This window comes from Protopterus annectens, chromosome 2.part0 (genome assembly GCF_019279795.1).
Source record: "Protopterus annectens isolate FY-2018-M chromosome 2.part0, PAN1.0, whole genome shotgun sequence".
NCBI lineage: Eukaryota > Metazoa > Chordata > Ceratodontiformes > Protopteridae > Protopterus > Protopterus annectens.
In genome coordinates this window covers 1,007,141,992-1,007,164,208 of record NC_056728.1, presented here as the reverse complement: position 1 = coordinate 1,007,164,208, position 22,217 = coordinate 1,007,141,992, and the positions used below count along the sequence as shown (strand labels likewise).

Below are 22,217 nucleotides of genomic sequence, written 5' to 3'. Positions count from 1 at the left end.
AAATGTATACATATATAATCAGCTATATGTTTGCATAAAGAAAAAGGGAGTACCCCCCCTCAACAAAATGTCTTCTGGTCCACACTTATAAACCACACTGCTGTTATTCACTACAGAAAACAGTAATTGGGCAATTTGACTACACTAAGTTGGCTTCAGATGGCACCTAATTTTATTTATGCTCATCAATCTGCAGGGAAAACTTTTTTCTTTAAGTAATAATCAATAACTCTATAAGTTAACTTTTGAGTCCAGTAATCAGGCCTCTGAGCCATACATCTCCAACCTTATCAGTTCCAAGCTATTAAACACATTATTCTTCACTCTAAGGATTATATAGCAAGATAAGATCTCTTCTGATGCTTCTACAGGATAAGGCCCAGGCACGAGTGCCTTTATACCTACATATGTCATTCTGCCCAGAATTCCTAGTTTTTAACTAGTTTTCAATTTCTTATAACCTGGTAATATGTTTAACTACATATTGTGACTAAAGGCCATTACCTCTATATTTCAACAGGTTAATAAACAATCCATTGATAGCTTCTCTAAAAATTACAAATTTGAAAACGCTTACTAGCTATTTAGATCTATTTTTGCACCATTTATGTGTGCTTCAAAACCTAATTCACTGCCCCTCGTAGTACTTAGCCGATTTTGTCATATGATTAATATTCTATGTTCCTTAGCAAACTGCAGTCTCTGCATTTAATTCTGCCATAATGAACCAATGTTACATTGTTTAGGTGCACACAGCATGATAGTAGAGCAGTTACTGTTGCTACCTTATTTTGCTTGGATCCTCAGTCTGACTTTCAGCTCAGCTGCATTCTACATGGAACTTGAATATTCTCCCAGTGTTTGATGAGTTTTTGTTGAGATCTCCAGTTTCCTACTAATTAGAAAGACACATTGCCAGGTGGAATGGCAATCCCTCATGAATGTCTGTATCCTGTGATGCATGGCTTACTAGCCAGGACTAATTTTGCATTGAACTCTTGCTGGAAAAAGTCCCTGCCACTAATGGCCTGAATTGAATAAATAGAAAACAGATAAATGAATAGATGATTAGTAATATTTTATTCAAGGGCGGCCCCCTCTGATCTAAGCTGCCATTGCTTATTCCTGTTAATCCAAAATTAACTGTTAATTTTGATAGTTAACATGGTCAAAAACCTTGCTAAAATGAATGTAATCTATTATGACTCGAGCATGAATAGCATTAAAGATGCTGTTCAACAAATGATGTACAGCAGACAGCAGTAAATACTAGAAACTCCCTGGTACAGGCAAACTGGTTTCTACCTTTGTAGCCTGCTCCGTCTAATTTCATGAAAAGTGCATCTAAAATGTATAAAACATCTTTGCCTGTAGTTATTTACGAAGAGGTAGTTCTAGCACAGGTCTTGTTTTCTTTTCCCTTTAAAAAAGGAATTGCTGGTACCATCTTCCAGTCAAACAGTATCACTATACATTACAAAATGGAATTAAACTCACAGTGTTGAATGTTTACTACAGAGTTACCAAGGTCTGCTATTTCACTTATGGTAAGCCACCTTGGTGTGCTTATCTGTGCATTTCCCCCACACACCTGTTACGTATACAATTCCAGGGTTCCACAAACTCAGGAAAGAGGGAATACCTGATATTTCCTCCCTCTCTCTGGGCTGCCTGACCTTGTTATAATATGTAAGTAGTGGGGTTTGTGGGATGCAGCACCCCCCCCCCACACACACACACAAAAATAATCTTACAGGGTGATCGCCATTTTTTAACAGAAAAAAATCAGTAAAGTGCTGTTTGGACTACAAAGTTCAATTAATTGTTGAAACATATATAGTAAGTGACTTTCACTTTTAGAGCTTGCTAACATTAGTTACTGGATTATCTCTATACTGCTTGTTTGTGCTACTCTTTCATCTTTCTAATGCTGTTCTGGTGGATTTAAATGGAACAGAAATGAGTGTCTGCTGTGAATTATGACTGGGAAGACGCACTGTAAGTAACACCACAAGATACTAGTTGTTTGTACTGTTGGACATTATTAAGCAGCCCTTTGTTTGTACTCTTTCAGTTAAGACTGTTTGGGTGATTTACCAAATGGGAATTGCACTGGACCTCTGTGCTTTGCTGACGTCTAGCTTCCAGCCATAACCTTCAGAAGGTCAAGACTTTATGGAATGTGTTGCCCTCCATCCATCCTTACTTTGTTGCTGCGAAGAGTATACACGCCACAGGCCAACACTGACAAGGTTACCACTGGATTATTTCTATATCGCACCCTTGTACTACTTTTTCATTTCTCCAACGCTGTTCTGGTGGATTTAAATGGAAGAGAAATGAGCCAATTTGTTTACTGCAAAGGATGACTGGGAAAATGCACTGTAACTAACACAATCGTTTGTGCTGTTGGGCACTATAAAGCAACCCTCTGTACTCTCTTGCAGTTAAGACTGGGTGATTTATTTATTTACATTTGTTTATCTGGAAAGTCCAACTGGGCCAGAAACCCATTTTCAGCGGAGGCCCGGGGAGAAAAACTCCACAGAAATACAAGCAATATACAACAATTAACTAGTACAACAGTATACATACAGTAAGATGCAGAATACATATCTTCTAGTTAGTCTATATAAAGTGGTATTCAATACAGTTTTCTAGTAGATACAGGTTCAAAAAGATAAACAAGCATTTTAGTGAAGATCACTGTGAGAAGAAATGAAGTTAGTAGTGTGTACATATTAAGTAACAGTTATGACCAAATGAGATTTCCTTTATATATATTTATTTTTGAGTAGTAATAAACAGTGAGGGAGGCAGAAAATGAGATAAGGAGTGGACAGTGTGTTGAGAGAGTTATAGATATCTTGTCAGTCAGGTTTGGCACAGGAGCAATGCCAGTTCTTGGAGATATGTTCAAATAGTAGTTGTTTAAAACTCGTAGATTCAGGTGTGTTTTGGAGGGTGTGGGGTAGAGAGTTCCATAATTTGTCTATATGATTTGAAAATAGGGCTTCACCGTGAGTGTCAGCTTTGTTTACTGTAAGAAAGTTTCTGTATGAAGATTTTAGACTTCGTAGGCATGAGTAGGGAACAAGTTCCTTGAGGAATGGGCAACTGTCAGGATGGAAGATGATATTGTGTGTGAATTTAAGTTGGTAGAGATGAAGAAGGTTAAGTAGCTCGAGCCAATTTAATTTATGTAGAGCAATACAATGGTGGATTTGGTGGGGAAGGCTGGCTGTTAAACAGGCTACTTTGTTGTAGCAAGTTTCCAATTTGGTTAAGTCTGACTTTTTTAAGTTGGTAAAGGGGGGGAAGCATATAGGAGTACAGAGAGGAGGAAGGTTTTGGATATGGCTAGTCTGGTATTGTCAGTGAGGAATAGCTTGCTTCTGTACAGTGAGCCAAGTTTGATGTGAACTTTCTTAATTGTGGTGACTATGTGTTGGTCAAATCTGAGTTTGTTGTCAATTGTCACTCCAAAGTGTTTTGTATGCTTAACTGGTTGGATGACTGTGTTGTTTGCTGAGAGAATAGTGAAAGGAGGGGTGGTTGGTGACTGTTTGCTACTGGTAAAGAGCATTAACTGTGTCTTTTTGGGGTTGAGGATTAGTTGTGATTTACTTAGATATGTTTCTATATTACTAAAAGCTTGTTGGGCTACTACTTGGAGGTCTGGTAAGGTATCTGTTGAGCAGATTAAAAGTGAATTGTCTGCATACTGAACTACTTTAGCACGTGCTGTGGATGAGGCTAGGTCATGATGGTGAAAAGAAGGGGTCCTAATATGAACCCTTGGGGGACTCCAACCGAGACAGGCAGAAGTGGTGAGAGTTCGGATTTCCATCGTACTGCTTGTCTGTCAGAAAGATAGCTTAGGAACCAGGAGAGAGAAGTCTTTGATAGGTTTAGTGAAGCAAGAGTACTAACTGAACCTCTATGCATTTGTGCTTACTCTAGTGAAGATGGAGACTGCCCTAGCCTTGTACATAATCTCTCTAAAACTGCGACGTGATGTGCAAAACCTGCTTTCCAAGGGTGTATTAGGGCACTGCATTATTTCACTTTCCAGTAGAGCAGCACTGCAACTCTGAACTGTCATTCAGTTAACGTCATGCTACTGGTCTCGGTTTTCAATCAGCTTCTCAGCTGTTTGCATCTTCAAGGCATGCGTGCAGGTCTTGACAACTGCGAGAGTTTCCCTTCTTTTAAGGAAACTTTATCACAATGAGATGATCAAAGACAGTCTGCCAAACTCTCCTTCTGAAATATTAAGTGTAATGGCAATTTGTCTGCATGTCTGAAGGTGCCTGACAGTAAGGCATGTAATAAACACTGCTACAACCATACAGTAATCGCTATTAAAGTGCTTTCACATTTTTAATCATGTTCTGTTTTTTTTCAGGGGGCTTCTTGCCACCACTTTTTCTCTTTGTGCTGATTAAACTGTAAAATGTGTGAAACTGTTCCCAAAGTCAAACATGCTAATAATGGTGCAAAGCATTAACCACATGCTAGGAAAAAGCAATCAAAATGTACCATTCACATAAATCTTCCAGGTCAACATGCCCTCAGACTCTCCTCAAAAGGGGGGCATTACTAGGCATACTACTTACATGTACCCAGTTGCTGACCTCATTAATCAGTGAGGCAACCATTCATTATGCCTTCTCAAATGCAAATGTTACTCTTTCATCAACAAAACTTCTGAAGGAAATATACCAAATTACTATGTTTGCACACCTTTTAAAATGACATCATGCTAATCAGCTTACTGCTTCTCAGAGATGGTTCTAGACTACAAAACTAGCAAAACATGGTCTGGTGGCAGATATGACAATCACAGGTCATCCAAGTAAGATAGGCTCAAACATTGAAAGGACAGCTGCCTTTCTTGGGACAACGCAAAGTCTAATTACAGAAAGTTTTTTTCCTGGTGCTGGGGATTTTGCAGTACATCATAGGTCTGTACTAGGCTAATGGCTCTGCAGCCTTTACAAGGCTAGCCCATAGGATTACCCTGGCATTGTGCCACCTGACCTTAGTTCTCAGTGCCTCTGTCGAGTAGAGCCACTGTAGTGATCCCCGAGCTGAACTTTCTATTTCTCATCCACTCATCAAGATTTCTCTTGAAGACGGCCAGTGAGGTGCTCTGTTTGACATATGTATATAGCATCAGCAGTCTCTGGGTTATGAACCTGTCCCTCCAGCACGTTCTGTTAATTGTGGTAATGAGGATGAGGTCTCTGGAGCGTGTGGTGCAGAGAGACGGGGATTTCTTTAGCTGTAGCATTTCTAAAAGACTAACATCAGAGGATGAAAGCATACATTCGATGACAAGATGGAGCTAAAAAAACATGACATCATGTGGGAAATCTCTGAGGGACAACAAGATGATGGTTTCCTGACCTTAATTCATTAGATTCATGTACTGCATTATGAAGTACCAGATACCCTTAACTCCTAGTGCAGTCCAAGGACGATGAACAGATTAATCACTACCAAAGAAATGAACTCACCCTCTGAAGGTCTGACATACGTTACCAAGCAAGGGAAAGATAACTAGGAGGACAGCAACAAAGGCAAGCATTGTGCTAGGTGGAAAAGAAGGTAAGGCTGACTATTAAGAACAAGAAAACATGACAAATAATCAGATTAGGTAGAAAACATGGCTACACAACAGTTCATATCTTTACACAACATAAAAAAATCATTTCAATATTCCAAATGGTCTTGCAAGCCACTTTTCACAAGTGGCCTCTTCTTTTCACATTCTGGACTGGGTCTAGGATCTAGATCTTGATACTAAATTACTTAATTTAAGACTACAATTAAGAACACTGCAGCACTGTATGTTTTCTTAAGTCTGGTAGTACGTCTCCTGTCAAAGTAGATACACACTAGTCTGTTTACATTTGCTTACAACCTGCTTACTGGGGACGTGGAAGGTGTTCTTGACCTAAAATCATATCTGACATTCTGTCATTCAGCCCACACAAAAACTTCAGTTCAAATGAAGACAGTGAAAATAAGCACAAACTTACCACTTTCAGTGCCAGTGATTTGTGCCAGGATGCGAAAAGACCTGGACTGTGTAGTTCCTGTCCTTGGATGCCAGTCTTCAGTGTCCACCATCAGTCGTTGTTTACTAGCACCACTAAAAAGTGGAGTATGTGGGAAGTCCACGTTGGTGTCCAGAATGTGTCTCCTTGAAGTACTGTTTTTGGTAATGAAAAAGGAAAAGTGGCACCATTATGGTAAAGGAACAATATTTAATTTCAATTTTTTGCATAAACATTATTCATGTAAACACAAACTAAATATATCCACTGTCCAATACATCTGGATTTCTTACTACAGTTATCACACTGGAATCTTAACTGTCCACAAAACATAAACCTTCAAGTAGTTAAGAATGTAGAAAAACAGAACTCTGAACAACAAATGCAGTACTATAAGGCTGTAAAGTAAGTACAGTACAAGCATCCTTTCTTTTCATATATTCAAGACCCAAAGCACGGATTTGTCAAAACAAAAAGAAAGATAAGAGAAAAAAATTATGTGCTGTATTTTCTTAATAATACATGCTAGATATAATGAAGTCTGCAAACAAATCTGGATGCTTTCATTTTAATTCAGTTTTTAAAAAGAATGACATTAGATGTTCATGTTTACTGTGAACAAATGCCAGAGTTCAAACTTCTAAAGTATAGTAACATATACAGAAAACAAAAATAATTACTTGATCTTGTTTCAACATATTTTTAATCATCATAAAGTCACCCCCCCCAAAAAAAAAACACAAACTGTGGTTACAGATGTTGCTATTTATCCATACATATACTTCTACTGCCCACTTTAGAAATACAGAAAATTACTTTGCTCTTTATAACTGTATTACACTCAAACATCCTACTCTCATTAAGTAGAAAGAATGAAGTAACTAACAGATGGTTGCCTTTACAGCATATACTCATGTCTGCATTCATCTTAAAATATTTACTGGAAAAAAAAACAGAAATAATGAAGTTGCTCCAAATATAGCTAGCATAATTCTAATTTTGCAGGATACACTAACAATAACAAACCAGATGGGACAACTGCATGTCACGATTTTGAAATGTGTATCTTAATTTTTATACAAGTCTAAAATATCAGAAAATCAAATCACAAGGTGAGCTTTATTAAAGCATATTATCAACCCATAGATATGCAAACCACCTGGCTAAACCTCATGCCTTGCTATACATGTTAAAGAATAACAATGCAATGTCAAGATGTACAATCAGACAAATTTTATTCCATAAATGACCACAAATTATGTTTATAATGTGTGCAGCTTATTAACTGTGCAGTAACTGATACAGACATACAAATATTTTCATAATACCTGTTAGATGTCTACAGTATTACACTGTCAAAGAATTTTAGCATCAGCCTGATTACTGCTGATGTAACATACTACTATGGCACACATTTAAATAATATAACTGACAAAACTAATTTCTGCAGGGGCTGCACCCAATTGCATCCTTATGCTGTAGAAGCTTTGCCTATACATCCCCGATTACTAGATATACTTAAGGCTGACACTTTTTCAGACGTCCAAATTAGAACAGAAAGGCAAGGCCTAAATGATGACATCATAATACAATGGCCAACAGTATGAAAACAGTTGACAAGATAATCCTTGCTTTTGGCATTGCTAAATCAAAGGACATGTGGTACCCTAATTGCTGCAAATCTTTTAAATCTAAATATAAACGTTAAAAAAAAAAAAAAAAAAAAAGGCTACCTACCTTTTCACGAGGCCACCAGAAGAAAAGCAGCAATGTGACTCAAATTCTGCTTAAAAAAGTAGAGTTCCATAATGAAAGTGAAGTACAGGACTATTTTGTTGACTGGTATGTTTTCAAGGTGGTTTTAAATAGCAGACGAGATCAGATATCTCTGATATTTGTGTAAAGAGAGTTGCACAGTTTTGCAATGTGCACAGTGTATACAAGCAGTCACCATTATGATTTCTGAGTAAGCAGTAAGCGTTGGTTTAGTGAGTGCAATTCTCTGTGGAGTAAGTACAAGATTAATAACTGGCTGGTGGAGAGTATTGATAGGAGCAGTAGAGGCTATTGTAAGCAGTTTTAATGTGAGTGCAGGCAAACAAATTAAATTATCTCAAGCCTGTTATGGGGCTGAAGAGCAATGCAGCAATGTCTCCAGTTAATGTGGTTAAGTGCAAACTTTGCACTCTTACTATACAATTGCTCCAGTTTGACTATCTGAGAGGACTGTGTGTTAATCAAAATTGTGAGGCATACAGGAGTCTAGGGGGTTCGATCATTTTGAGCTGTGGTCTTATGTGCATTGCCTGATAGAAAAGGTTTGACTTTATAAAAATATACTTGATTAAATGATAATGAGAAAAACATTTTCTGTCTGTGATAGAAGCAGGCAATGATTTCAGTGTGGTAATAATTTAGGACAGATGGCGACAAAATCATGGATGGTGGTGATCTAGTGAGTTCTGAAATTTGCCTGTCTTCTTGGGCTGCGGCTGAAAAGATTTTTTTTTGATTCACCCACCTACCTAGTTACCCAATGAAATAAAATATTTTTCTGAGCTTGAGGCAGAATAAAAAAACACATCGGAAAAAGCAAGACAGTGCAGACTATCATACTAATTACTTAGCTGTTAAAATCTTGTACATAGCCAACAAGTACAAGCTTACCTGCTTCAATGAGCTTCACTGAAAATGGTAGAATCTTCTGTGGTGACCAACTCTGCACTAACTGAAGCTGCCCAGTCACTTCCCAAAGAGGATATGGACTAGGGAGACCATCACTGCAGGGATCTATGCCACTGAACAATGAGGCAGAGGTAGGGATAACTTTTCTACTCCTACCACTTCAGAGGAATTACCCATTCTTAGTACACTTCCCTTCATCTGGTCACAGTCCTATTGTTTTATTGTAGTTGTTGCACATTCTACTACATAATTCTTTCCCTTGAGTTTTGAGTTACTTAGATGCTTCATCTTTTAAACAGATATCTTCATCATGTCTACCTGGATCTCCAGACACTGAAATCCAATACTCTTATTCCTGTTTTCAATATGACCAATCTTCATGACTGCATAAGCGACATAACTCCTTGCCCATGTTATCATCACTTTATTATCTACTCTTTCCAGTTTATCCCTTTCTTAGGATACTTGTATTTCTTCTCTTCCGAACTTCTCTGCATTCTATTTGAAGTTTCTATCTGGTGATGTTCTACCTTCCTTTTACCATTCCTGGAAGGTTACTAACTTGACCCTCTCTGGTTATTCTTTCAGGCTCTGCTTGACCTCTTACTTCTCCATATTTATGAGTCTTCAAAAGGCATTTTGCTATTGTTTCTTCATCTTACTCATCACCAGTCCTCCCTTCCAATAAATTTTGGAACTGACAGATGTCTTAATTTTTATTGCCATAATATCCTTGTGTCTTTGTAAGCCTACATGGAAAATAATCTGGGGACTATTTTTACTGAGGAATGGCTATGTAAGTGTGCACATAATTCTTCTGGACTTTTTGTTTTTTAATATGACAGCCATGACTTGGCAGTAATTTGATGCAGTTTGTGGTACCTTTTCAATAGCTAATAAGACTTATGACAGCAAACATTTCAGATGTTTTATTCTAGCCATTCCAGGTTATGAAGTACAAAGGGGTGCTGAAAATCTTTAATACCAACCTACAAGGGAATGATGTGGAGCCATGAAACTTACAAGTTTTATAACATATTCACCCCGAAGTTCAACACACTTGGCACATCAAGTCTGAAGTTTCTGTAACCTGCCAAAAAAAAGTCTGAAGTCTGGTCACTGCAATACTGCTCCGCTGCTGCAATCACCTACAAATAACTCAAAAATTGCCACCCTTTCAAACTTTTGTTAAGGTTTGGAAACAGGAAATAGTCAGATGGAGCAAGCTCTGATGAGTAAGGTGGATGGGCTATGCACTCAAACCTCAGTTTCATCAAAACATCCATCAGTTTGCCAGACTTGTGAACAGTTGCATTGTCTTGCAAAAAGAGAACTCCTTTCCCCTGGTTCCCTTTCCTTTTTTCTTTCAGTGCCTCTTTTAATCGGAAAAGCAAGTGACTGTATCATTCTGCATTAACTGTTTAGCCCCTTGAAAAATAGTCTATCATTATAACACCATTCTGATCCCCAAATACTGTGGCCATGACCTTTCCTGCTGACTTCAATGTCTTAAAATTATTTGGCCTTGGTGAACCTGAGTGCTGCCATTGCATGGACTGTTGTTTTGTCTCAGGGTCATAGTGGTGTAACTATGTTTCATCAACAGTAACTAGTTGTTCCTAAAAGTTGGCACCAGCTCAACGAAAATGACACAAAAATCAACTTGTAGTGTCCACTTAATGTCTTTTCTCGTAGGCATTCAAACATTTGGGCACCCACTTGGCTAACAGCTTCTGCATACCCAGCTGCTCATGGATTATAAACCCATCACATTCCCTGGATATCTGTAGTGTCTCAGCAAATGTTTTGGCTGATATTCACAGATCTGCCAAAATCAGGTCATGGACATGGTCAACAATTTCAGGAGGTGACACCGTCTGAGGCCTCCCAGATCTTGTCACATCTTCATTCTCAAAATCTCCACGCTGAAAGCTTGCACACCACTTCTTCAATCCTGAGTAAGATAGGCAGTTGTCACTCAGTGTTTGCATCATACATTCATGGATTTCCTTTGGAGTTTTCTTTTGCAGGAATAGTAACGTCATGACAGCAGAGTTCCACACTTAAATTCCACACTTTTCATTGACATGGTTCAATCAATGATCTGAAACAATGTCAAAACATAGTGTCACGATTCTGCAAATTGGCACTTTACAAGATGAAATAACCCTCTTTTCAGCTACAGATGTAAAATAATGCTCAAATTTAGAAAGTTGGTCGGGCTTGGAACTTTTCAGCACTCTCTCATAAATAGAGTTTTAGGGTGCATTGCAGCATTATTTACTGGAAGCCATGGTTATAAATTTATAATGTCAGCATTTGAGCAGATTTCTAACTTGTAATTCCATTCTTCTTACCACAGACTGGAGCTGTAGTCTCTATACTGACTCTGTTTCTGCCAGTCTGTAGAATTTGATACTACTACTAGAAGCATATTATTAGTCTTGCATCACCCTTTCAACTAGTTATATTATCTATACAGCCTAGGCACTCCTTATATAGGGGGATACTTGGCCTGCCTATTGGTCTGTTTATCTGTGTCTTGCAAAGTCAGTTCCCAGAACTGTGATTATTTCCCAGCAGATCCCATCTCTATATTTTAAGGAAACTATTTACTGTTTTACTGTACATATAGTATTACACACTGCATTAACACATTCGACAAGAGACATAGGTTCATAGGTTCATAGGTTTATACTAGGCTATCTGCCCTAAGGCATTTATAAGCCTAGCCCAAATTATTGTGGCTTACGCCACCCCTTATATGAAAAAATACTGTGCCCATTAGTTTGTTGTGCCTCTGTCCAGCAGTGACCCAGAGATGATTCCCGGGGTAAACCTACGATCTCCCATCCACAGGTCTAGATTTCTCTTGAACAGAGTCAGCGAGGTGCTCTGCCTCACATGGACCGGGATTTTATTCCACAGCATAGGGAGTCTCTGAGTGATAAATCTATCCCTCCAGCACGTCCTATTTATATCCGTGCTAAGGTTTAAGTCGCTTGCTCTAGTGGTTTTGGTGGATTTGGATTTTTTGAGGTGGAGCATGTCCATTAATTCCGGGTTGGACATGGCCTTGTATGTCAGGCACATGTCACCTCTGAGCAGACGGTATGCGACTGAACAGAGCTGGAGTTTCTTCAATCTGGCAGCATATGACAGATTTTGGAGTCCCTTTATCCTTTTGATGAGGAACTTTTGGGGTCTCTCCAATTGCTGCAGATGTCGGGTGACATACATCCCGAATGGCGCATTGTACTCGATCATTGGTCTGATAAGTGAAGAGTACAGGGGAACAATGACCTCACTAGATCTGGATGTGAATCCCTTCATGATCAGGTGGGCAATGTAGAAGGTCTTTCTAACCGCTTTAGCAATGTGAGTGTCAAAAGAAAGGCCACTGTCAACCTGGGTCCCCAGGTCCCTGATAACCTCTTCTGTGCTTAGTGGATTGCCACCTATATGGTAGCTTGGGGTTACCTTGTTTTTCCCGAAGGGTATGACTATACATTTTTTGGCGTTTAACTTCAGGCCATGGCTCTGGCACCAGCTATCTGTTTCCGTGAGTCCCTTCTGAAGGATATCAGTGTCGATGCACTTTCCACTATGGCCCAGTTTGCAGTCATCTGCAAACTTTGTCAATAAAGTCCTCCCATGTTGGCCTGTACTTCTGAGAAGTAGATGCCAAACAATAGGGGCCAAGGACCGAGCCCTGTGGGACACCACTTGTGACCGGCTTGGAGTCTGACACAGCGCCAGCAACTCTAACCCTGTGGGTTCTGTCCTTAAGCCAGTTTGCAACCCATCTTGTGACATATGGGTTTACATTTAAGCTGGTAAGTTTTTCTACAATACCGAGTGGGGTATTGTGTCGAAGCCTTTGCAAGGTCAAGGTAGGCTGTATGGACTGCCTTTCCTCATCAATGGCCTTGGTGACTATTTGAAGAAGTCGACCAAGTTCAAAAGGCATGATCTTCCCTTGACAAAGCCAAACTGGGTCGGGTCCAATGTCTGCAAGTCCCTATATCTTTGTTTATGAGCTCCATTATGATCCTCTCCATAGCTTTGCAGACTAGACTTGTTAAGCTTATGGGCGGTAATTACCAGGGTCCGTGAGGCCACCTTTGTGGAGTGGGACCACAGTTGCCATCGCCACTCCTTGGGCACGTATCCTGTGGTAAGGCTGAGATTAAACAGCTGCCTTATGTGCGGGTTTAATTCCTCATTTAGCTCGTGTAGCACACAGCCGGGGACACCATCCGGTCCCATTGATGCTGTGTTTTTAGCTTTAGAGAGCAGCTTTCACCTGCGCATTTGAGATGTCCGGGAGGCTACACTCGGCTGGGATAGTTATCTCTCCTTTAGGGGAGAGGGGTGAAGTTTGCACTGAACCTGTCTGCCAGTATGTTGGCAATGTCTGTGGGTTCAGTGATTTTGTATCATTTTGGACTAATTCTGAGCATATCTGTGAGTTTCCACCCAGGTTCCTAACATAGCTGAAAAAGGCCTTATGATTGTCCTTTGAATCCATGGCAATTTTTCTCTCAAAATTGGCCTTAGTTGATTTTATGAGTGCTCGTATTTTTTTACTAATAATGATCAGGGGTGACTTCCCTTTTATGGATTTTGTTCTATCATGTAATAGCTTTCTCCTCTTATTGTAAAGTTTGTTAATGGCTGGGGTCCACCAGACTGGACGTTTGCCCTTTGTGGAAAGAGTCTTGGTTTTATTTGGGATTGCCTGACCAATGCAGTCCTGGAGGTGTTCATAGAAGGCATTTGTAAGGGCTTCCCGTACTTCGGTTGTGGTTCTATCTGACTCAGCGGCCTTGATGGTTACCACACCAGTCTTGAGTAGTGTGAAGTTTGCTTTAGAAGTTCTTCACTATGGTCTTTTTTGTTTGGGGTGGGGGCGGGATGTGGATTTCCAGTGAGATTAGTTTATGATCAGATCTCACCAATGAGGGATATACTTCCAGTGTGGAGCATTTTGTCCCCATGTTTGTGACAATGAGATCTAGTATATTTTCTCCTCTCGTGGGAACAGTGACTAGCTGTTCCATGGCATTTGAATTTATGAACTCCAGGAACCGTCTACCTAGATGTCACCCTAGAGATTAACCTTTGGCCTCTATCCTGAATATGATGAAGGCGGAACTAACAATCCAAAACAAGAAAGTTACAGGAGGGTTGGGAGGGTGGCCTAATGGTTAAAGTGTTTGCCTTACAAACACAAGGTACAGGGTTTGAATCTCAAAAGAGATAATTGGCTAGGCTTAAAATGGTTCGCAAGGGCAGTTAGCCTAGTATGAACCCTATGAACATAGCTACCATAATGACAGACCTGGACTGGCAGTTCTATATTCATCACTATGCCTCCCCTCCACCCTTCTGTATTGCCTGACAATATCAGGGTAATCTTTCTACAGATAGCTTTTGTCATGCTGTCTTTTTTCTGTTTCTCTTTCTTGACCCACCTTAGTATGGAATTAGAGAGTTCTGGAGAATGAATCTTAGTCATACAGAATTATGGGTAAAAGAAAGGGGCCAGACAGTCACATGGAACGTTTTAGATGCCAGTGTGCTCATGTCCTGACTGCCTTAGTCCAGAAGGCGATGAAGATGAAATTGCCCATCCAAACTGATTACCATGGTAAGTGCATTGCTTCTGTGCATGCAGCAGGCATGTGTGTTTGTGTAAATACATATGTGTGTGTATTTATAGAGACACACACACATGCACATATATGCATATAAATAACAGTAGAAATATACATGTTTACTTAGTAACCTTTTCTTAAATAAACTGGAGAAGCATCTGAAGGCTTCAGGCTGAAGAATTCACAGCTTTAAACAAGCCAAGTTTCACCTCCTTTCAAAAGAGGGAAGTAAAATGGAACAACTAACCTAAGCAAGTTCAGGCAAAAGTCAATAAATACCTTTTTTGTTAGAACCAGAACATATCAGGTAAAGTGTCAGACAAATTCAAAACTAAATCCTGCCTTCATTTAGGGCAGGAAAGAAGACAAAGTCCTTAAATAAACCGAAGTATAATGTTTAATATGCAAAAGGAGAAAGATTCATTTGATGGCCGAGAAGTTGAGGAAGAATGAAAATAGACAACACAGATGGAACATTATGGTGAGTACATAACTTCTTTATCTGATGATGTCAATTTTCATTTTATCCTCAACTGCTGGGACAGAGTCCCCCCCAGTTACCCTAAAATCCTGGGTGGACTCTAAGGAAGGGTATTCCTGAGCACAGCTGAGCCAAAGGCTGCTCTACCCCTCGAGACCAGATCAAATTTGTAATGAGTGATAAAGGTATGAGAATTTGCCCAGGTTGCAGCTGCACATATGTCGGCCATGGAAGCCCTAGATAGAAACACTGAAGAAGTTGCCATGGACCTAATGGGCTCTTACAGATTTAGTTAAGGTTAGACCCAACTTGTTATAAATAAAAAAAATACAATCGTCAGCCATCTGGCTAGAGTTATTTTTGCAACTGGGTTACCCAATTTCAAATCGGCAAAGGAAACAATTGGTGTCTCTTCCTCATTTCTTTTGTCCTATGGAAGTAAAACAGTCTGAATATCCAATAAATGTAACATATATTCACCTTTGTTTGGAAATTTGGGAAAGAATACGGGTAAATTAAGGGATTGATTGATACTGGATTTTGACACCATCATAGGAAGCAAAGATGCATTGGTACGTAATGTAACCCTATCCTTATGAAAAAGCAAGTAGGAAGGTTTCGATGACAAAGCTTGAAGTTCTGAAATTCTTCTGGCTGAGGTAATGGCCACTAGAAAGACAGTTTTCCAAGTTAAGAACTTAAGGTCACATTTAGCTGCTAGTTCAAAGGAGGGATGAATTAAGGCCTACAGCACCACATTCAAATCCCATGGTGGAATAGGATATTTATACAGGGATCACAAAAGCAGAGTACCTCTCAAGATGACTTTAGAACAGGCTACAGAAGAATTTTCAAATCCAATATGAAAACTATATATCGCTGCTAGTTAAACCTTAATGGTAGCGGAGCTCACCCCTTCATTAAAGATCAAAACTAAAATTTCAAATATGTTATGTATCAGAGCTGAAAGGGGATAAATATGTTTTGTTGTGCCCAGTAAACACACCTTCTTCATTTACTTGTATAAAGCTTTCTTGTTGAAGGTTTACGGTAAGATAAAAGGATATGACAGACAGGGGAAGACAGCACTGGTTGTCTGGCTATTAATGTAACTGGAGAAACCACGTTGCTTGCTTGAGGTTTGAGATATCTGGATGAACCAGATTTGTTGAATGTGACAGAAGATCTTGTATCAGATCCACAATCCAAGGTTGGTAAAGAAGATGAGACCTCAGGCAGGGGAAGCAAAACTGACAAAGCCAGTAAGGTACAATGAGGATGACTTCGCTCTTCAACTTGGTGGCTTTCCACAGGAATTTTGGAATTAGAGGAATTGATGGATGAGCATAAAGTAGACTGACGGGTCAATCATGAAGTACAGTGTCGCTCTGTGATTTCCCTCTGAAGGAGGATTAGGGCAAAGTAGCTGGTGCATTTGTTGTTTATGGGGGAAGCAAAAAGATCGCAGCAAGTCTGGCCCCATCGGCAGAAAATAATTTCTGCCACTTTCATACAGAGAGAGAGACCACTCATGAGGTAGAAGAATGGACCTGCTCAATTTGTCTGCTATCAAGTTGGATTTCCTTGGAATGTGGGTTGCTATGAGAAAGCGGTTGGATGAGATCGCCCATTGCCACACTCTGAGTGCTTCTCGACACAAGGGGTAAGAGCTGGTCCTGCCTTGCTTGTTGATGGATCAAACCACAGACATATTGTTTGTTTGAATCGCAATTGTCCCTAAAGGGACAGAGTCCTGGAAAGCCTGCAATGCTAAAAGTACTGCTATCATCTCTAGGACATTGATATGCAAGTTGGCCTCTTCATGGGACTCCGTGCCTGGGACTGTTCTCTCCAGAAAGTGTCCCCCACCCAGGCTGGGAAGTGTCCATGGTCACTATGGCTTTGGGCTGTGGGAGATGGAAAGAATGGCCTTGTAGAACTTAATCCGAATGAATCCACCACCAGAGGTATCGTTTGCATGCCTGAGTGATTCTTATTTGTGTTGACATATGCTGGTAAAGAACAGACCATTGTGTTGCTAACGTCCACTGAAGAATTCTCATATTAAATCTTGCTAGAGGAACTAACATTATGGCAGCTGACATTGACCCCAAGGCTTGAAGGATCAATTGAGCTGAAATGTTAGTACTGCAAATTACTCTCTTGACTTGGAATATGGCAGTCTAACTCTTGAAACAGTAAGAGAAGCTTTCACTGATGTTGTGTTGAAGACTGCCCCTATGAATTCTAAAATTTTAGTTGGTTTTAGGTGAGTCTTGCCGTACTTTATGGTTATATCCAGATGAAAACAAATCTTAAGTACCTGATCCCTTGCCCTTCTTAGCAGATTCCTGGTCGGGACGGTAATTAGCCAGTTGTCTAGATATGGAAACATGTGGAATCCCTGCAGTTTCAAGTGAGCTGCCACTACTGCCATGGATTTAGTAAACACTCTGAGGGCTGTGGTGAGGCCAAAGAGCAGTGCTCTGAAATGGTAGTCAATGGCTCCCAGCCAACAGCGCAAGTACCTTCTGGATTGTCTGTTCATCTTTATGTGATAGTGTGCATCCTGAAGGTCTGCTGAGCACATCCAGTCATCACTGATAGGAAAGGAAGAGAATGGACTGACCCGTGACCATCCAAAACTTTGCTATGTCGAGATGACTCGTTCAATATGCTGATATCCAAAATTGATCTCCAGTCCCCTGTTTTCTTTGACACTAAAGAATTTTGAGTAAGTTCTGGAATCTATCTGGAATAGCAGAAAGTACAGTTGTGTACACTGACCATAAATGTAGATGTTCGAGTGTATTCACTGTTGCAGTCATTGCATTTGGGTAATCTGTTGGCAGGTTGCCCTCAGTCAGCCTGAATAACAAAGTCTTGGGTCCTGCATCAGTTGCTGTCTCCTCTTCCATGACGTCAGGTCGTTAGGGGTATAAAACATGCAGCCAACACCATTTTAATCAATTTTTCTTGCCCCAGACATCAGATGCCCCCCAAATGGGGAGCAAAAAATAAAAAAGATATATATCTATATATCTATATATATATATACGCACACGCACACGCACACACACACGCACACACACACGTACTTTAGTACAAAAAAAATTTACCTTCAACTAAAAGCAAATACACCACAAAGGCTTTTGAGCATAGTGAAGGAAAGAAGAGGTGTAATAATAGAGAAGAAAGGGGGCTGGCGGGTGGGTAACCCGGATTGCAACAGTGAATACACTCGAATATATACATTAATGGTAAGTGTACACAACTGTACTATGTTCTACATGTTTCACTGGTGCAGTCATTACATTTGGGTAGAATCCCAAAGCTATGGATGGGAGGATGGAATTAAACAGCATTAGGAGCAGCTATAAGGCCCTGCAGGACTGCAGTTGCAAAACCTGCCCTGGATTTAGAAAAGAGAGGCAAATAGTAATGCTTTGTGAACGTATGAACTGAGCTCCAAGTAGCAGCTTCTAGAATGTCTCTGGTAGGAACCCCTCTAAGAAAGGCTGCTGAAGTAGAAGCAGCCCTGGTGGAATGGGATCTGATCCCCTTGGGCACAGGTTTACCATGGTGCAAGTAGCAGAAACGAATACAATGGCTTATCCATTTTGAAATAGTCTGCTTTGATATAGCCTTCCCCTGTGCTCCTGCAGCAAATGCCACCAGTAGTTGCTCAGACTTTCTTAGAGATTTTGTCCTGTTTAAGTAGGATCTTAGTTGCATGTGTACATCCAATGAATGCAGAATTCACTCCCACTTGTTCTGCGGATTTGGGAAAAAAGTTGGTAGGTGAATGGTCTGGTTAAGAGCCACACTGGATACCACCTTAGACATAAAAGAAGGATTGGTCCTGAGGGCCACCCTGTCTGGGTAAAAGATAATGAAAGGCTCCACTGCCATGAGAGCCTGTAGTTCTGAAACCCTTCTATCTGAAGTGACTGCCAGAAGAAAGGCTGTCTTCCAAGAAAGAAATTTTATATTGTGGCAGCTGGTTCAAAAGGAGGTAGGGTGAGTTTTTCCAACACAAAATTGAGGTCCTATGCAGGAGTCGGTGTTCTCCTGGGAGGCCTTATATTTTTAGCCCCTCTGAGGTACTGCTTTAGCAGGGGATGAGAAAAGAGAGGAGGCTCTGTGTTGTAATGAGCCGAGATGGCAGACGCATGGATTTTTATTGAAGAAAAAGATAGGCCCTTGTGAAGCATCTCAGTTAAGTATTGCAAAATCTGAATATCGGGTTTTGCTGTGTCTATTCCTTGTGCTTGGTTCCAAGCACAGAATCTCTTCCATTTATCAGCATAAGATTTTCTAGTACTAGGCCTTCTAGCCTCCAAAATGACATCCATCACAGATTTACTGAAAGATGTGATTGGTAAAATTAGTTGATTAGCCATGCTGCAAGATTCAGAGTTTGGAGATGAGTGCGCAGAATTTGATAGTTCTGCTGCGACAATAGATGAGGTGTTTGAGGCAAGTACCATGGAGGAAGGTGTGACATATTCCTTAGAAGCGGGTACCAGTGTTGGCGAGGCCAGTCCGGAGCAATCAGAATCATTTTTGGATTTTCCCGTCTGACTTTAGTAAGACCTTGGAGAGTAGAGGCAGAGGGGGGGAAGGCATAGACTGATAGGTTTTTCCAGCTGAAGGACACATCATCCACTTTCCATGCTTTTTTGTGATGAGTTCTTGTGCAGAATTTGTCCAACTGATAGTTTTCGGGAGAGGCAAATAGATCTATGCCTGGGCTCCCCCATTTTTGTGTCAACATGCTGAAGATTTGTGGATCCAGTTTCCACTCGTGTGGGTCCATAAGATTTCTGCTTAGGTTGTCTGCCAGAGTATTTTGCTTTCCTGTCAGGAATTGAGCTTGAATATGTATTTGGTAAGTCAAGGCTGTGTTCCACAAGGCCATGGCTACTTTGCAAAGGGGGTAGGAGTGAGTACTCCCCTGCTTGTTTATGTACCACATAACTGTAGTGTTGTCCATCTTTATCAGTAGTTGTCCTGGATGAAGGAAGTTCTTGAAGGCTGTCAGAGCATTTTGTACAGCTAGTATTTCTTTCTGGTTGATATGTAGATGCATTTGACTTGTGCTCCATTTGCTCTGAATGCATCTCCCTACCAGATGGGCCCCCCCAAGCATAGTCTGATGAATCTGTAGTTAGGGTTTGGGTGGCAGGGAGTAGAATGAATGACAGTCCCTTGTTTTGGTGACATGCCTCTGCCCACCAAAGGAACTCCTGTTGCAGGCAGGGAATGAGAGGAATCACTGTTTCCAGGCCGTGACAATGCTGACTCCATAAGCTTTTTAGGTACCATTGAAGTTTCCTCATATGCAGTCTTGCATATGGAATTAGTAGAATGCAGGATGCCATGAACCCCAAAGCCTGCAGAATTTGTCTTGCAGATAACTGGGTTTTTGTTGCCACTTGTTTGAAGTATGTTAATTGAATTTGTTTGTCTGGCATGAGGTAAGCCATCTGGGCAGTTGTATTCAAGCTTGCGCCCAGAAATGTATTATTTGAGAGGGTACCAGTTGTGATTTCTTTTCGTTTATGGTGTACCCTAGGCATGCTAGAAGCCTTTTTACAAACGCCAGATGCTGAAGAAGAGTGTCTCATTCAGGCAGAGGACAAGGACAATCGTCCAGATATGGCTAAATTCGAATGTTTCTTTGTCTGCAAAATGCAATTACTGGTGCCAGGCACTTTGTAAAGACCCTGGGCACAGTAGATAAGCCAAAGGGCAGTGCAGAGAACTGGTAATGCAACTAGCCTGCTTTGAAGCGGAGGTATCTTCTGCAAGATTCCCTGATAGGGATATGCAGGTATGCCTCTTTTAAGTCTAGAGTTACCAACCAGGCATTCTTGCCTAGCATAGGCAGTAGTTGTAAAGTCAGCATTTAATTTTGGAATGTCCAGGAAACTATTTAGAATGGGTAAGTCCAGAATTGGACGCCATGATTTGTCTTTTCTGGGTACCAGGAAAAGTCTTGAATAAAACCCTTGTCCTTTTTCCTTTTCTGGCACTGGTTGAATAGCCCCCATATCCATGAGGGACATGACTTGTTTCTGGGCCTCTGTCCACTGATTTGGTGGAAGATATGGCCATCCGTTTGGAATTGGCAATGTGTGGAAATGAAATCTGTACCCCTGGGATACTATATTTAAGACCCAATTGTCCTGGGTAATTAGATGCCAATTTTGAGCATGAAGTGCTAGTTCCCCCCCCCAAAGGGGCTGCCAAAAGATAAGTGCTTGGAGATGGCAGAGGAAAGTTATTGAGACTGTTTACTGTAGGGTGGTGCTTTGCTACCTCCTGATTTGGAGGTGGAGGCACCCCATTGTTTTGACCTGTAAGATCCATGTAACTGAAACCTGGAGCCTTTGGAGCATCTGGGTTTGGCCTAAGTGGCTCTGTTGGACACTGGAAAGGACCAATTCTTAACAGGCCAGTGTCTACTGAACCTGGGTGGCTGCACTTGCAAGAAATCTTTTACAGTTTGCATAGATTTAGCTTCGTCTTCCATCTTTTTTAAAACCTCTTTTGCCTCATTACCAAACAGACTGTCCTGCTGTAAAGGAGCATCCAACAATTTAGCTTTAACATGATCAGGCAGACTTTGCTCCTTGAGCCAAGCATGCCTTCTCATCACAGATCCAGTTATGGCGGCCCTACAAGAGGCCTCCAAGGAATCAAAACCACATTGCAAAGTATGCTTTCCAACCTGTTCTGCTGAATAAATCCTGTAACTCTATTTTCCACACAATCAGAAATCAACATCATTTTCTGTTTCAGGAAGCCCATAACATGCTGTTGATATTTAAGCATATGAAACTGTCAGTTTAAAGCCCTGATTGTCAAGGTTGCAGACGTATAAACCTTCTTACCCCATCTATCCAGCACCCTGGAGTCTCTATCTCATGGGGTAGGATTTTTGGCTGTAGAAGCCTTAACACCCTTTGGACCCTGAGAAATAGTTTCAGGGTCAGCAGCAGGATTTTTGAAAATAAATTTGTGGGAGTCACAAACCCTGTAATATCTGTCTGGCTTACTAGGAACCGGAAGCAGGGAATCAGGAGCCATGCTTGATTCTGAGAAAACATCATCAACAATGTCTAATACAGGAGGTATAGCCAAAGGCCTATGGTGAGGAAGAAGAAGAAAATCCCTGAGAAGTCCTGACTCTCCCAATGAAAATGTTCCCTTAAAGTATGCAAAGTCTCTCCAAAAGAGTAATCCTCAGGAGGAGAAGCAGAAGGGATGGATTCCTCTGCATCAGAGTCCTCATAAGGTGGGATGGAAAATTCCTGATCA

General features: G+C 40.7%; 1 protein-coding gene across 13 annotated transcripts in view; it reads right to left on the bottom strand.

Moving 5' to 3' along the window:
* Nucleotides 1-22,217, bottom strand: part of LOC122793337 (PDZ and LIM domain protein 5-like) — a 2,364,325-nt gene that overhangs the window by 944,107 nt on the left and 1,398,001 nt on the right. For all 13 annotated transcript variants that reach the window (XM_044061256.1, XM_044061255.1, XM_044061265.1 and 10 more), the window contains one exon: nucleotides 6,048-6,220. In XM_044061256.1, the coding sequence (XP_043917191.1) occupies nucleotides 6,048-6,220 (173 nt within the window). The remainder of the gene's footprint in view (nucleotides 1-6,047; nucleotides 6,221-22,217) is intronic.